The sequence below is a fragment of the Strix aluco genome, chromosome 4 (genome assembly GCF_031877795.1).
Source record: "Strix aluco isolate bStrAlu1 chromosome 4, bStrAlu1.hap1, whole genome shotgun sequence".
In the NCBI taxonomy this organism is placed as follows: domain Eukaryota; kingdom Metazoa; phylum Chordata; class Aves; order Strigiformes; family Strigidae; genus Strix; species Strix aluco.
The window spans coordinates 14,037,548-14,052,362 of NC_133934.1; the positions used below are offsets into that span (position 1 = coordinate 14,037,548).

Genomic DNA, 14,815 nt, shown 5'->3' on the forward strand with positions numbered 1-14,815 from the left:
GGAACCACCAGGCATGCCTGTGGGCCATAGGCAATAGTGCTGTGTGGCTGGGCTTGTATTCAAATGAGCAGTAAACAAGTCTTGTGATTGATCCACTGCTTCAAATTTGTTTAGTCATTTAATCAATCTCAGAACAGCTTGTTCCAATATATCATTTCAGAGCAATAGAAAATGTCCCTTATGCAACTGCTGGTGTTCGGCAGTTCAAAGCCAGTCAGAGGTGTCTGAGATTGGCTGCATGTGCGGGAGAGGAGTGTCCAAGGTCTTGTGGTTTCAGTGGATGATCTCCTCAGGCACTATAAGGCCGGTAGAGGTGTAAAGCCGGGCTTTCTGCAGTGGGCTGTGCAGAGGGCCGAGGGTAACACATTCTCCACCCCTCCTGCTTTAAAAAATCCCTCCTCGGTTTTGGGAACTGCCAACGCGAAGCCCCCCGCCCCAGGGTCCCGAAGCCAAAGCCGGGCGGCGCGGCGCGGGGTGCTGAAGGGACAGCTCCGCGGGGGCGCGCCGCGCTCCCGCCGCCCCGCGGGGGGTTCCGCGGGGGCGCGCCGGCCTCCCCGGCTTCCGCGGGGCTCGGCGGGGGGCGGCGGGCCGGGCTCAGCGGGCACCCCCTGCTCCGCGGGAGGCCTCGGCGGCGCGGCGCGCCGGGGACTCCGGGCTTCCGCGGGCTGCGCATCGCGGCCCGCGGAGCCGCCGCCGCCCCCCGGCGCCCCATGCCCGGTGGCGGAGCCGGCGGCGCAGGCAGCGATCAGCGCGATCACTTCCGTGTCAGGGCCGGCTGCCGCCGCCGTGCCTGCTCCCTGCTGCTTGCGCAGCGGGACCGGGCGCCCTCGCAGCGCCGCCGCGGCGGAGTGGGGGGGGGGGCCGGCAGGGCGGAGCGGGGCCGCCGCCAGCCCCCCGGGCGCCAGCTGCTGCGGCGGGGAGGGAGCAGCGCCAGCCCCAGTGCCCCGGGGGCCTGGGGCTGGTTGTGCTTCCTTCCCCCCACCCCGGCCACCCCTCCTCCTCTCCCCGCCGCTCCCCCTGCGGCCGCCGGCCGGCCCCGAGCGGCGGGGGGCAGCGCGGAGCTGGCCCGCCCCCCCCCCCGCCCCGCGGGCGGCCGCGGCCGCGCCCCCCGCCCCGCCCGGGCACCGCCGCAGCCTCCTCCTGCGGAGGGAGGCGAGGGGAGTGTGAGTGCAAAGTGGGAGAAACTCCCTCCGGCTCGCTCGGCGGGGCTGGGGGGATTTGGGGCTTTTCTTTTTTTATCTTTTTTTCTTCCCCCCCTCCCCGAAGCCGCGTAGCAGCAGGTGACTGGCGCCCGTCCGCCGGGAAGGGCCCTGTTTGCACCGGCTGCGCGTGCATGTAGGGGCTCCCTGCCCCCGCCCCCCGGATCGTTCTTCCTACCGGGGGAGCGTGTGCACTGCGGCCCTTGCTCTGGGAATTGCTGCTGCTCTTCCGATTCGTCAGGGGCTTTCCAATCACCTGCCTCTGCCACCCTCTCCTCTCCGCTCTTTGTACTTTATTTTCACGTGCTCTTTACTAACACGGCTATTTTTAAATCCCGCTTGGATCTATTTCTTTCTTTCTCTTTCTCTCTTATTTTTCTTTTTTTCTTTTTTTTTTTTTTTTTTTTTCCCCGGGGGGTGGGTGGGGGGAGGGAGGTTAACGTTTGCATCTCCCTAAGGGAAAGATCCCACCAGCCAACCCAGCTCCGCCACTGCTGCATCCATCCATTCATTTTTATGGTCACTAGCAGCCTATCCCGCTAGTAGAAGGTGCAGAGAAGTGGGAGGCAGAGAGAGAGAGAGAGAGGGAGGGAGGGAGGGAGAGATCCGGACAGCGAGAATGGCCGAGAGAAAGAGGAACTGGAATAAAGAAGATGACCTGCCTGTGTACCTAGCTAGGCCGGGTACGACAGCCCAGACACCGCGGCAGAAATACGGGGGGATGTTCGCCTCCGTGGAGGGGGCCTACGAGAACAAAACGATCGACTTCGACGCCTACAGCGTGGGGAAGAAGGGGTCCCGGACCCCGCGCAGCGGCAGCCGGCACGACATGCTGGACGGAGGGGACAACTACAGCGAGACCGCCAGCGACATCAGCGAGGTCTCCGGCTCCGTCATCAGCTCCCCGGGAGACCGGGAGGACAAGACCCCGGGCGTGGAGATCAAATACCCCGTGGGGAAAGAGCTACTGCAGGGCCAGGACAATGGGCAGGTGAGCGGGGCCGGAGCGGGGCCGCGGGTCGGGGGGCGGGAGCCGGGGGAACCGAGGGAACCGAGCCGAGCCGAGCCGAGCCGTGCCGCAGAGCCCCGCTCGCCGGCGCGGGGGGACGGGGGCCGCCTTCGCGGGGGAGTTTCGGCACGGAAGGTCGGGGAGGCGCGGACCCCTCCTCCCGGCACGGTGATGCTGTAGGAAGAGTCTGGCTGGCCCCTAAACTATCTCACTTGCTGAGCTTAGTGACGGCGGGGGGGGGGGGGGGGGGCGACCCCAGAAATCGTTTTCCTTTGTAAGTGATGGCGATGAGTTTTCTCCGATTCCCTTCCTGCCGGTAAAACGCTGCCCATGGCGGGGGGGCTGGGGGGCAGCCCGGGCCCCCTCGGCGCCTCCCCGCCGCCCCCCGGAACAAAGCAGCCACCGCTGCACTTCTGGGCTCGCCGGGAAAACTCCGCGGAGCCTGTCCCAGGCACAGACCTCGGCTCGGCCCCGGCCCCGGCTCGGCCCCAGGCTCCCCCCTCTCCCCATGCGCCTTCATTGTCTCCCCGGCAGGGAGCGCGTAAGGCGGGAGGTTCAGCCCAAACCTTTGCCCGGGGTTCCGCACCTCTGGGGCTGCAACCTGGGCTCATATTGTAGACTTAAGGAAAAAGTGAGGCCGGTGGGGCTGGCTACCGCTGCCGGCTGTGCCGCTCCGTCCTACCCCGCTCTGTGGCACGCAGAGCGGAGGCAGACCCGGGGCTGTCTCTCAGGGGAACCGGGGCTCTCACTGATTTCCCCTTAGAGAGAAACGCGGCCTTGCGGTCACGTCCCTGCGTCGATGCATTCCTTCCCTTAGCACCCAGCCTGGGGGCTGCAGGGCCTGTCCACACTGCGCTTTCCACAGGCTGAACTCAGAATTCCCACTCTTTCCTCCCTCTCTGCAGTTGGAGTGTGGATGGGGCGCTGGCCCCCGCTGGTCTGGGGCAGGATGCAGGTGCCACAGGGCTCCCCTGCAGCCGGGTGGGTGTCTGCTGCGGTGGGACACTGCGAGCTGGCAGGGCTTGGTGGGACACTGCGCCTGCGATGGTGCTGCTTCACTGCAACCACCTCAGGGTTGCCTTCAGCTGCAGTGCAGTGTTCCCTTTCCCAGCTCCCCTGAACCCCTGTCTTTTCCATCAGGACCCCGGGGCAGTGGGAGAGCGTGGCACACCCTGAACGTCTCTCATCTTCTGGAACATCCCTGATGCCTCCTCCCCATCTTTCCTGCTTCCTAGTTCAGCCCAGGCCTCTGGGTGGTGAGCACATTGCACGCCACCTCCCCGGCTCTCACTGTGTTTACAAAGTTGTCTGGCTCTGGATTGGATTTGGGGGGTGAGGAGGAGGTTGGGGGTAAAGTAGGCAATATTTGGTCACTGGTTTAGGAAGGTGCTCTGTAAGCAGGAGCCATGTGCCTGACCCCCTGCACGGCAGCAGCTGGAGCTTTTTGCGAGCTCCAAATGGTGATTTCAGGGGAGATGCATCAGGGATGTGGCCTGGGTGGGAAATGCCTCGTATCTGTGTGTGTGTCGCAGGCGTGTGTGCGCCACGAGCCTCTGGCTGCTTGTCGGGAGGATTAACTTGGGCGCAGCTTTGCAGTGCCTTTTACCCTTCCTGCAGTTGTTCATGGAGCCTTAAACACCGTGGGTGGGTGGAGGGAGGCACTGTGTGAGTCAGAAAAGACGGAAAGGTTTCGATTAGCCACTTCTCCTCTCCAGCAGCTGCTGGTGTAGCATCTACCTGGCCTGGCCTGGCCTGGCCATGCTGGACTGGGCTGTGCCAGCCCCCATGTCCTCCCTGGGGATGGGGTAGAGCAGGGAGTGCCACTGGGACAGTGCCAAGGAGGGCAGAGCAGGGCAGTGATGGTGGGGTCAGAGCCATTGGTGGGACAGAGCTGGCAGTGCCATCGGGGGCAGTGCCATCGTGGGGACAGAGCCGGGCAGTGCCATCGTGGGGACACAGCGGGGCAGAGCCATGGGGACACGGTGGGGCAGTGCCATCGTGGGGACACGGCGGGGCAGAGCCATGGGGACACGGCGGGGGAGTGCCTTCGGGGTCAGTGCTATGGGGACAGAGCAGGCAGTGCTATTGCCATGCGCTGCGCGGTAGGACCCACAGCCGGGGGTTGCCCCCCCCCACCCTGGTCCCCACCCTGCGGGAGCCCACGCGTGGGGCCCCGCCGGTGACCTCAGCGTGCGAGCGGGGCGGCGGCGGAGCTGGGGGGGCGGCGTTTCCCTGCGCCGGTGCGGGCGGGAGGGCGGGAGGCTCCGGCTGGATTGATGGGCTGGGAAGGGGGGCCGAGGGGGTAGGGGTGGGGGACAGGAGGGAAGGAAACGCTTCCTGGGTTGAGCTGAGCGAATCCTGCTCCGACCTGCAGCCGGGAGGGCGCTGCTGCCGCCGGGAGAGGCAGCGCTCGCCGACCCCCCCGGGAGCCGCGTCCCTGTTTTATTGCAGCCGGAAAAAAAGGTGCCGGGTTTGCCTGGCTCCCCTTCCCCTGGGCGAGGAAACTTTGCCTCCATTACACAGCTCCGCCGGGTCGCCCCCGCCCCGCCCCATCACCCGACTGGGCTCTGAATTATTATTCCTCTTATTACCACCGATATTTTTCCGTCGGGCTCGGCTCGCTCCTCCGGTGTGTTGCGTGCGCCCGGCGCTAGCGAGAGCCGACATGTCTTACCAGGGCAAGAAGAGCATCCCCCACATAACGGTAAGCGGATCCCGTCACGCAGCGAGCCGCTGCCCTCGCTCCTTTGTTAGCGGGGCGGGGAAGGGCGTGAGGCGGGAGCGCAGCGGCCGCGGCCGCGCAGTGCCCCGCGGATGGCGGCGGGGAGCCCGCCGGGCTGCGGGGCCGCGGCCGAGGCTGCCCGGGGCTGGGCGGGTGCGGGCACCGGTGCCCGCTCCCCCTCCTGCTGGAGCTCCGGACTGGGAGCGATTTTATTTTAATTTTTTATTTAATTTTATATTTTTTTTTTTCCTTTTCCTCGCCCCCCGCACAGCCGGGGCTCAGCGCTGTGTGCTCTCTCGCCAGCCCGGGGTCGGGGCGGGGAGGGCAGGGCAGGGCGGGGGAGGGTCGGGCCGGGGGGAGGCTCGTCCCGGCGGTGGCGGGGCCGGGGGTCGGGGCCGGGGGCGGCGGTGCCGCCCTCCGGAGGAGCAGGGCCCGGGGAGACTCGGCCGCCGGGCGAGGCAGAACAAAAGAGGGAGGGGACGAGCCGCAGCACAACGTGCCCCCGCCGCGGCCGCCGCCCCCCGGCAGCGGGCAGGGGCAGCGCAGCCCTCCGGCGGGGGGCCGGGGGTGCCGAGAGATGGGAGGGGGGAAACGGGGCGGGGGGGGGAGCGTGGAAAATCAAAGAGCGCCATGATGCCAGCACCAACACCTCTGCGCGCTATTAATACATCAGACATGGTGGGATCAGAAGTCAAAGAGTTAATCATAACCATCCTCTTCCTATCCGTGCCTGTCTCCCGCTAGATGCTTTTCCCCCGAGCAGGACTACAATAGAGCATGCTTTCCGTGCCAGAAAGAAAGGATCTGGGTCCTTTGATTCAGTATATTGTTTCCCGTAGATACACCGGATCGACAGGGACTGGGGATAAAGAATAGGCAGAGCTGGTGGGGAGGGGGGTTTCAGGGGAAATCTCCCCCAGAGTTTGGTCGTCCAGAGGTTTTCCCCAGCATCGGGGTCTGCAGGCTGGTGCCTGCTTTTCTCTTGGGGGGCTGGATCCGTGGGTGATGGGGTGGTGATGGGGTCACTGCTGCTGTGGCACCCGGGGCAGAGATGTGCGGGGAAGCGGGGTGAGCTCAAGGAGGTTTGGGTTCGTGGAGCTTTCCAGGAAAGCTGGCACGGTTGGCGTGCAGGGCAAGTTTCAGTAGCTGAAGAGAGGGCTGGCTGGTGGGTGTGGCAGCTTCCTCAGCAAACCTGATGGCTACAGGCGTTACAGTGTTACAAGGCTTGTAAGCACGTTGAGGTTTTGTCAGTACTCAAAAAAAAAAAAAAATTCTTTAGCCAAAATATTTGGTCAGGAAGGGAACAGCCTTCTTCTAAAAGCACAGTTTTATTATACCGAAGTGCTGCATTTATACAGTTTTCCACTATCAACAGGCATCAGTGCCTGGTGGCCAAGGCTGAGTCTGGGTGTTGCAGTGGCTCTTTGGGTGATGGCTCCTCTTGCCTCTGTCCTCAGTGCGTCCTGTGACTTGCACATACTCAGGGTACCTCTGGACTGGGGGAGGCCCTGGCTGCCCTCTGAGTGAGTGTCAGGTGCTTTGTGTGTGGCTTGACCTTCATTTGCAGCTGCAGTGTAACAGGTTCCCACCCATAGCTGGTTGCTCTCCAATTTGGAGTAAAAGAAGAAACTGGAAGAATTGCAAGTGTTTGCCTTGGAATCAACAGTTCGTTTTAATTTCTTCACTTCTCACAAATTTTCTTCTCTGTGCTGGTGAGAGGATTGCTGGGAAAAAGAAAGCCCAAACCTCAGCCTGTTCTCTTTGAAATGGGATGTGTTGAAGCTTCTATAAATGAATATTCATTAACGCTAGTGAGTTTTGTGACCAAATCAAAGGCATAAATTAACATTAGTGAAGTTGGCAGACATCAGACTTGGACTGCCTTTTTTTATTTTAATGTTTTACACTTCTGGCCCTTCTTCTCCTCCAGCAAAAGCAAATCAGACATTCTGTGTTATACCTTGTACGTGCTCCACATCCCACTGGATTTGTCTGCACGTATTTTCTGAAAGCCCCATTCCAGTATGGTAAATTAGATACTTCATCCTGGCACTGAGGAAATACGTTGGAGCTTCAGGCCTTCTGGGCTCTGAGGAAATGTGATAGCCCTATAAAGTTATGCAACAACAACATCAATGATGAAATCATATAAAAATGTCATTTGTTACTGTGCTTAACGTTTTCCCCCCACACACACTCCCGCTTTTTGTAGCTACACCAGCTCCTGGATTCACTGGAATAGTGAGAAACTTAATTTTTGACAGTGTCCTGTGTGCTGATACTTTGCTGTGATTTTCTCCTTGCCACTCCTGTGTTCCTTGCATGGGGCCAGGAGCTGTCCTGAGCACACAAGAACAGCACCCAGTATCCTGCCACAGCATCCAGCCACAGGCACTGCCTGTGGTTGGTACCTGGCCAAAACTTCCCTCTGGGGTCAGGTCTGCAGCATCAGGAACTTTGTGAAGGAAGAGGTAGAGGCTGGTTTCAGCTCTGATCAGTGTGGAAGCGCATACCACTCTTGGGAAGACAACCCTGTGGTGTCCTTTCTGGGTTACTCCCCTTGGTGCACATGGGCATGACTGCCTCCTCGTGCTTTGTCTGACCGTGCCTCGACTCCTGACTCCTTCAGACTATTATCAGTGCCTGACTGATACCCTCTTCATCCTTTTCCCCCAAAGCAGCTTTATTTCTGCCTTCCCTTCTCCCCTTTCTCCTAGAAGTATCTAGGACAGCAGAGCCACTGTGTTGCAGACAGGCCCCCTTTGGCACCAAGCATCTCCCTGCTCTCATTTACCAAATCTGCACCTGTTTTTTTTAATTTCATTTCACCTGACTGTTTTTTCATTTCAGCCTCTGAAAATTCATGCTTTTTGCAATTTATCTTGTTTGTGACTTTCCTGCTGCCTTTTATGCATCCCACACAGCATCCATGCTTGCTGTTGTTAGCTGAGCACCAGCACTGCTCCAGTGTAAGGTGTTATTCAGTTGTGAGTCAGACTGGAGAAACTGGGCCCCTTTTGCTGTAACTACTGTGGGGAGGAACTCTGTATTTGAAGCACCAGACCAGTCTCTGGGTAATGTAAAATAGAGATGCACTGGACCAGCAAGTGTAAGCGCTTTGGTCACGTCCTCTGCGCTGTGTTGAAGTACTTGGGGGGGTCTTACTCCCTCGGCTCAGGAGTATTAGCTAGGGATGGAGTAGGGTGTGCATAATGTAAGGGTGCCAAGAATGCATCTGCAGGAACATATTTCTCAGGCTGTTTAATATAGTCAGCCACCACATCCATTGCTGAGGTGTTTTTCTGCATGAGGTGGCAATCTTTTGTGCTTCGGTTGTGCAGGCATGCTCTCATGCAGACCAGATTTTCCAGGATACATCCCCCTGCCCATTGCTTTTAATGTTGCTATTATACTCCTCTTGTGCAGCATATTACAGGGAATCAATAGGGATGATGACACTGAAAGATCTGTTACAAATTATTTTGGCTTGTGTGTTTTGGTAATGCTTGGCACTTTTCAAGCAAGGCCTTAGCCCAGATGAACTCAAAATTGCAGTATCTACAGGGCACAATTTTAAAAAAGCATGTGGCACGTAAAATGTCTGTTAGAGGACTTGTTTGTTCCAGTAGCAATTGCAACCATTAAAACATAATCAGTGTGAGCTCAGTGAAGAGGAGGTGTGAAGACAACTCTTCTGAGCAAGGGGAGAATAGCTAGTCACCAAAGCAAATGCAAGGAGGAACACTGGAGAGGCAAATGGTGCACAAGTCTCTTAGAAAAGGGAATAATATTCCTGGGAATGGTCCAAAGATTGGCATATGAATGGGGGAAGGAGCTGCTGGTCCTGAGCTGGCAGACTAAGGCATGGGGAGACAGAGAGCTCAAAAATGTGATGTTACAGAGGAAGGATCTCACTACTGAGCTTAGCAAGTAAAGAGAAGAGCTGGCACAAGATGAGAAGTAGAAGCAGATGCAGAAAAATGAAGAGACGCTGGAGAAATTCAGAGGAGTGGGCATAGAGAATAATTTTAGTTGTAGCCTTTTGAATTGATTGATGTGAAGAGAGCTGAGAAATAAGTAGGCTTCAGTTGAAGACAGCAGAATACTTTGAGAGAGAAAAAATGCATTCGTCTGGACTTTTCCTGCATGAGACACTGATCTCAAGCTAACTATTGAGGGTCAAGACAGAAACTTTCTGTTTGGCCTGAGCAAAGTGCTCAGGTAACGTGAGGTGTTCTGGTGTGAGACACCAGCGCAAGAGCTGCCAGCCAATTCACTTTGGACACCAGGTGGGACATGTCCTACAGATGCAAGGCGTGGTGAGTACCTGGAATGGCAAACCAAAGTCTGCATTTAGGTTTGGATCTATTCCATATCTCCCCTGGCCGTGCTTTTATTCCCACCCGCCTTTGCTTAATAATCTAAAGCTACACACAGATTGGTGTGTGATGTGCCAAAAGTGTTTGAAAAGCCTACTGAATGCTGGGCATGGGAACAATGTCTCACATTATTATTCTGCTGTTGGCGCAAGGTTTGGATGGATTTAGACAGCACTTTTTGTCCTGCTTCATAACACCAAGGCCTGAGACTTCTGGATCCCCTCTTATTCTTGAATATTTGCTTAATCCTCAAAGTTATATTTTTCCATCTGTAGCTGTTTAATAGACTTGGCCCCTCTCAGTTTACCTGTCTGTGGGTGAATATTTGTGAATTCACACTGCATATTGCACTGGACTTGGACTTGACAGCTCTGGAGATGCTTTAGCTGCTTGAGTTGAGGTTGTTGGACTTCCACTCACCATTTCTATGATTCTGTGATAAGTCTTTTCCTTTCGTTTTTCTACAGGAGAAAAAGTGGCCATAGTATTTAAGCCACTTCCATCTGATGTCTTAAATTACATTCAGAGTAGGTCCTCTGGGGAGATTTCTATGGAGATTGAAACCTTTGGCAGAGGGACAGAAGGAAGGCTTTGGAGCAGTGATTCCTTTAATGCCACTGCAAGTTTGTCAGTTGGTGCCTGCATCAGGGTTTTCAGCATCATAGCTGGTGCCACTGTGGGGAGCTGAGCTGCATTCTGGAAGCCGGGCAGGTTTGGAAAGGGGACAGTGACTGCCTGGGAAGACAACTGATGTGGTGAGGTGGTTGCTTAGCAAGTCTGAACTTCTTTCTTATAAGTGCTGAGAGCAACTACTGCCAGTGAACCACTTTCCTGACAAGAGGTCAGGGTCTGCTTTCTGCTTTGCTGCCATTTCTTTCATAAGCGAGTTTATACATGCGGTAAAAGGATGAAGCTTCATTTTCCTTTGTGGGATCCAGGAGAGCCCCCTGGCTTATGAAGCATTTGGGCACTGTGAGAGTTAGTTGGGATAAATTTCCGGCTTCTTTTGTATGTATGAGAGAGATGGAACAGAGATGAGAAGCAAAATAATTTGCAGGTTTATAATCTTGCTACATGTAAAGATGATGGCATTGTCCCTTGAGACAGAGATACTTTGGGATTACTTTTGCTTGTCACTTGATGCACTTGTCACAAGATGAAGTTTTGATCTGTATTGCATGTCCTGATGAGGTTTAATGCCTCAGCTCTTGCTTGGGTGAATAATAAATGTCACTGAATAATAAATGTCCCCACTGACTTTAGTGTAAATCTCCTGAGTGTAATAGGACCCAAGTAAAGCTAATCATCACCCTTGCCTACTTGCACGTGGCTGGCTAAAGGAGCAGTGCTCAGAGCTAAGAGACTGGAAGGGTTGTACATGAACCAGTGTTGATACCATGCCAGGTGAGGCAGCAAGCATCACTGCTTGCTGTGACTTGCAGGAGAAGTAGGTATGCAGTGCAACACGACAGCAGAAGGTGTCTGAGTGCAAATGCATCTGTATCCATTGGATTTAGTCAATCATGAATTACCATTGCTAACATCATATTAAAGAGCATTTTCTACTATTCTGTTTCCCTTACGTCCACCTCCTCTGTCAGAGAAGGGATTCCTTGTGGTCTTAGCTGGATTTTGACCGCGACTGGTGCCAAGACTAATGTGTCCGAATAACCTGATGCAGGTTTCTGACTAGAAGTTAGATAAAACACATCTTCAGTTCAGGGGCACACAGCAGCCCGCCATGCTGTAAATTGCTGTTATTTTTTCCCAAGTTTAACCTTTCCTGTGAATGGCTTGCTGAGATTTTGAGTTCAGCTCTAATTGACGTAACCTGTGTGTAACCCAAGAGGTGGCTATAACAACACACAATGCAATGGGTTCAACCCTCCAGCCCGTACTTAGGTGAAACTCTTGGTGATGCCAATGAATATTGTAATCAATAAGATGTTTGTTGTGCTTCCGTTCTAAAAGCAAAGCAAAGATGACATTTACAGGGAAGAAATCCCCATGGAGTTCGTAGCTGTAGGAGTAGCCCTTTTACACTGTGTGATTAAGAAGTGAAATTGCTAGCTGAATAGAAAGTCAGGTCTCCAAAGGGGAAACAAAAGAACATCAGATCTTTTAAATGAATAAAGATGAATGAATATATTGGCTACAGACCAAGATACAGCATTACTACAATCAACATAATCCTTCCTAAATGAATTGCCATATACTGGAGCACATTTGTTAAGAGAAGGACCTTAAAAGCAGGATTCTCCATTAGTGGCCTATTGGAAATGATACCTCAAGGATACAGTGTTTTACAAGCAATTCCCTGAGTTGATTCAGGAATCACCCTAGCTAAAAATTACTTCTTGTGGAGGGTAGCCTAGACGTGAAATTCAAAAGGAAGGATAGTGCTGGTTAAAAGCAGATCTTCTATCAGCAGACAGTACTTCATGAAATCCCATTTACAACTCTTTGATCCTTATGAAAGGATTTTAAGCAAGTATTCCTCTTGGGAAGGATGTCTTTCTTCCTTTGCCATTAAGTTTAAAAATGTTCCTTATTTGTAAGTACTTTGCTAAAAGAAAGCTAATGTAACGGTATGGTATCACAACTGGGTCTGAATCTGACCAGCTCTGACCATAGACAACCAAATATATCTGCGCACAAAAAAATAATTAAATCTCTTGCATGTTACGGGAAATAACCGCAAGAAGGAAAGCACAGAAGCACAGAGGAGCTCTGAGTGTCTCTCTTCATTGTCTGCCTGTGGGACTTCTGCCTTTGAGAAACCGCTTCCCTGAAAATAGTCTTCTTGTAGAGATTTGGATAATCAAGAACTCAAACTTCAGCCTGTGGCTTTTAAACCTTCCCTCTAAATTGGTGTCTTTTCTAACTCTCAGTGGCCTTTTTAAAGTCTTTTCAGCAAAGGATTTGGCCTCTCCAATGCTAAAAACAGTAAAGAGGCTGCAAGTGTGATAACATAGCCTAATGGCTTCTTATGTCTATTGCCTTTAATCAGATGTCTTTTAGGTCACATGCATTTATAGGCAGAGAACTGGAAATACAGGTGGATTTGGACTTTAAACTGTTTTCAATTGGCTATTTAGCATAAAATCCATAGTGATCTTCAGGGCCGTTGACTGATCTGGATTTTAGAGAATGCAGCCATTGTTGCTGTGGAGATGTAAGGACAATGGTATACTCTGGTAGGTCCTTAGAATTACGCAAAGGATGAAATCACTGCTGAGTGTTTCCTCCTCCTTTAGGCCTGGAAGATCTGGGGCCAAGAGTGTTGCAAATTTTTCAGTTGGCAATGGCTGCAATGCAGCAATTGTAAAAGTCCAAATGCAAGAATGAAGCAAAGCTTAGACCCATGTGCTGGGTATGTTATGTGAAGTTAATTGTAGTTAAATTGTAAAGCAAACTGTAAATAGTTAAAAAGACATGATTTGCTTGATTTAGAGATGAAACTGTAGTAGACATTCCATTTGTGGAAGAAAAAACGAGAATGTAATAGCCTATATCAGAATTGCAGTCTGGACAGGTGCTGCTATTTGATGAAAACACTCCTCTTGAAATCTCTTTGAATCTTTCTGTATGGTTAGAGTACATAATGGCAGATTCATTCTTTTGTTTTTCAAACTCCATCTTGTATGATAGAGGTGTGGTTTTTTCTGAAAGGTGCCTGCAGGTGCAGTACCATGGGTATCAATACTGAAGAAAAGTGTATGGTTTGCTAGAACTGCATTGTATTTTCACATGCTGCACCAATTTGAGATAATATTTATTTAGTAAATCTTATGTCAGAAGATGGCAGTTTCTGTTACTATGTTTTCCAGTAGTTCCAGGAGCAGATTGAGAGCTGCATATGTAAAAAATGTATTTGAATTTTGTTATGCATAATATTTTTAAATACCTCTAGCTCGGAGTGGAGTAGCTCTTAGTGGGGTTCCTGCTCTAACATTTGAATCTAACATTTGAATCGTATTTGCAAATAACCCAGGGTTGAGTGATTTACTGACCAAAGGAATTTGACTTCACTTGTAATTGCGCAGAGTCCACTGCATATTTCAGGACTGCAGCAGGGCTCAGGCTCATCATCTGGCTGGTTGATGCAGACACTGCTTGTCTCTGCTGGCCTCGTACCATTGGGAGTATATGAAAATATGGACATGCTTCACAAGAGCTGAGCCAAGCTGATTTAAAAAAACTCAGCAAAACAGGCAATTTATACAGATTGTGCCAATCACCAGCTTACGGATGTTTCATGTTGCTCTTACTGTAAGACTTACTGCAAACAATAGTAAGGGAGAGAAAGCCACCGCCTCGTGTCTGAGCAGCTGGCCCCTCCTCCTGCAGCAAACGATGCTGAGTTTGTGGCATCTTCTGCTGCCATGAAAATTGCTGTCATGTCGCAGACTAACCTCTGTGGCTTTGCTGCTAGATTAAGCAGGAGAAGCTAGACCACGATATGCAAAAAATCACCAGGAAAGCAGTGTGCAGCATTTGAAGGTGAAGAGCTGTGAGTAATAGGAATGGCTGTATCGTACTCAGCAGTGAGCTGAGCTGGGAGGTGCCTGAGTGCTTGTAAAATGGAGCTGCAGGGAGACAGAAGATAAGCATCGTTGCTGTGCTGATGCTGTGTCATAGCCAGGCACAAAACCCGGAAGCAAACAAACAGCATTACATCGATGCGGTCGCATCATCGCAGCAGCGACGGGTGGAGGAGAAACACACCTCTGGAGGAGCAACACCTCAGCTCCCACACCCCGCAGCGAATGCTGAGCAATGGCATGGATTTACAGTGGTGCTTTCTGCACCTCCCATGTCAATGAGAGTAGTTGTTTTTTTTCCCCTTGAATCTTGGCACCTAATGAATTGCTCAGTTTATATGTTCAACATAATACCCCCTCTCTGTTTTGCTGCATTCCTGCTGTCTGTCCTTGGCGGGCTGGAGGGATGAGAGGGTCCCAGCAGCTTCCCTTGGTTTGCACCGGGAAGAGCTGGGCTGGCAGCTTCTTGTGCCAGGCAATGCACTGAAAACTTGGTATGGATCCCTTAGGGCTCAGCAGGCAGGGCACTAGTGACTGAGACATCTGTTAGCTGAATAGAAAGGTGGCAGCCACCCTATGAAGGCTTACACTGTTGTCACCTCCTGAGCTGAGTAATGAGCTCACTGCTGTTAAAGGTCACCAGAGTGGCTGAGGGTAGATCTGACAGCTAGGCAAAGAAAGTGTCCTGCCTGGAGGGGTTTACAGCTGGGAAGGGGTAATATGGGCCAGTGCTGCATGATTAATTTATGAGCTTCAGGTCACTCCTCCCTCCAGCCCCCCTGCTTTCCCCAGGGTGCTACAGAGTGTGACTGTCCTCCTGTCTGGAACATTGTCCAGGCAAAAGAGGACTTTGGTCCTTAGTTTTTCTGGGCATTTGGCACTTGGTAAGAAAACTGCAAGCAGCCTGCCTGACATCAGGCCCCCAGTAAATGAGAAATGGCCCCTGACCATGTGCAGCCGGG

General features: G+C 53.0%; 1 protein-coding gene across 2 annotated transcripts in view; it reads left to right on the top strand.

Moving 5' to 3' along the window:
• The first annotated feature begins 1,135 nt into the window (after window positions 1-1,135).
• CRMP1 (collapsin response mediator protein 1) overlaps window positions 1,136-14,815 on the top strand; it is a 52,479-nt gene continuing 38,799 nt past the window's right edge. The window contains exon 1 of one of the 2 annotated variants that reach the window (XM_074822104.1): window positions 1,136-2,190. In XM_074822104.1, coding sequence (XP_074678205.1) covers window positions 1,819-2,190 — 372 coding nt within the window. In that variant the 5' untranslated portion in view covers window positions 1,136-1,818. Of the gene's footprint in view, window positions 2,191-4,564; window positions 4,913-14,815 lie in introns of those variants that run through there. The other variant, XM_074822105.1, reaches the window with a different exon arrangement.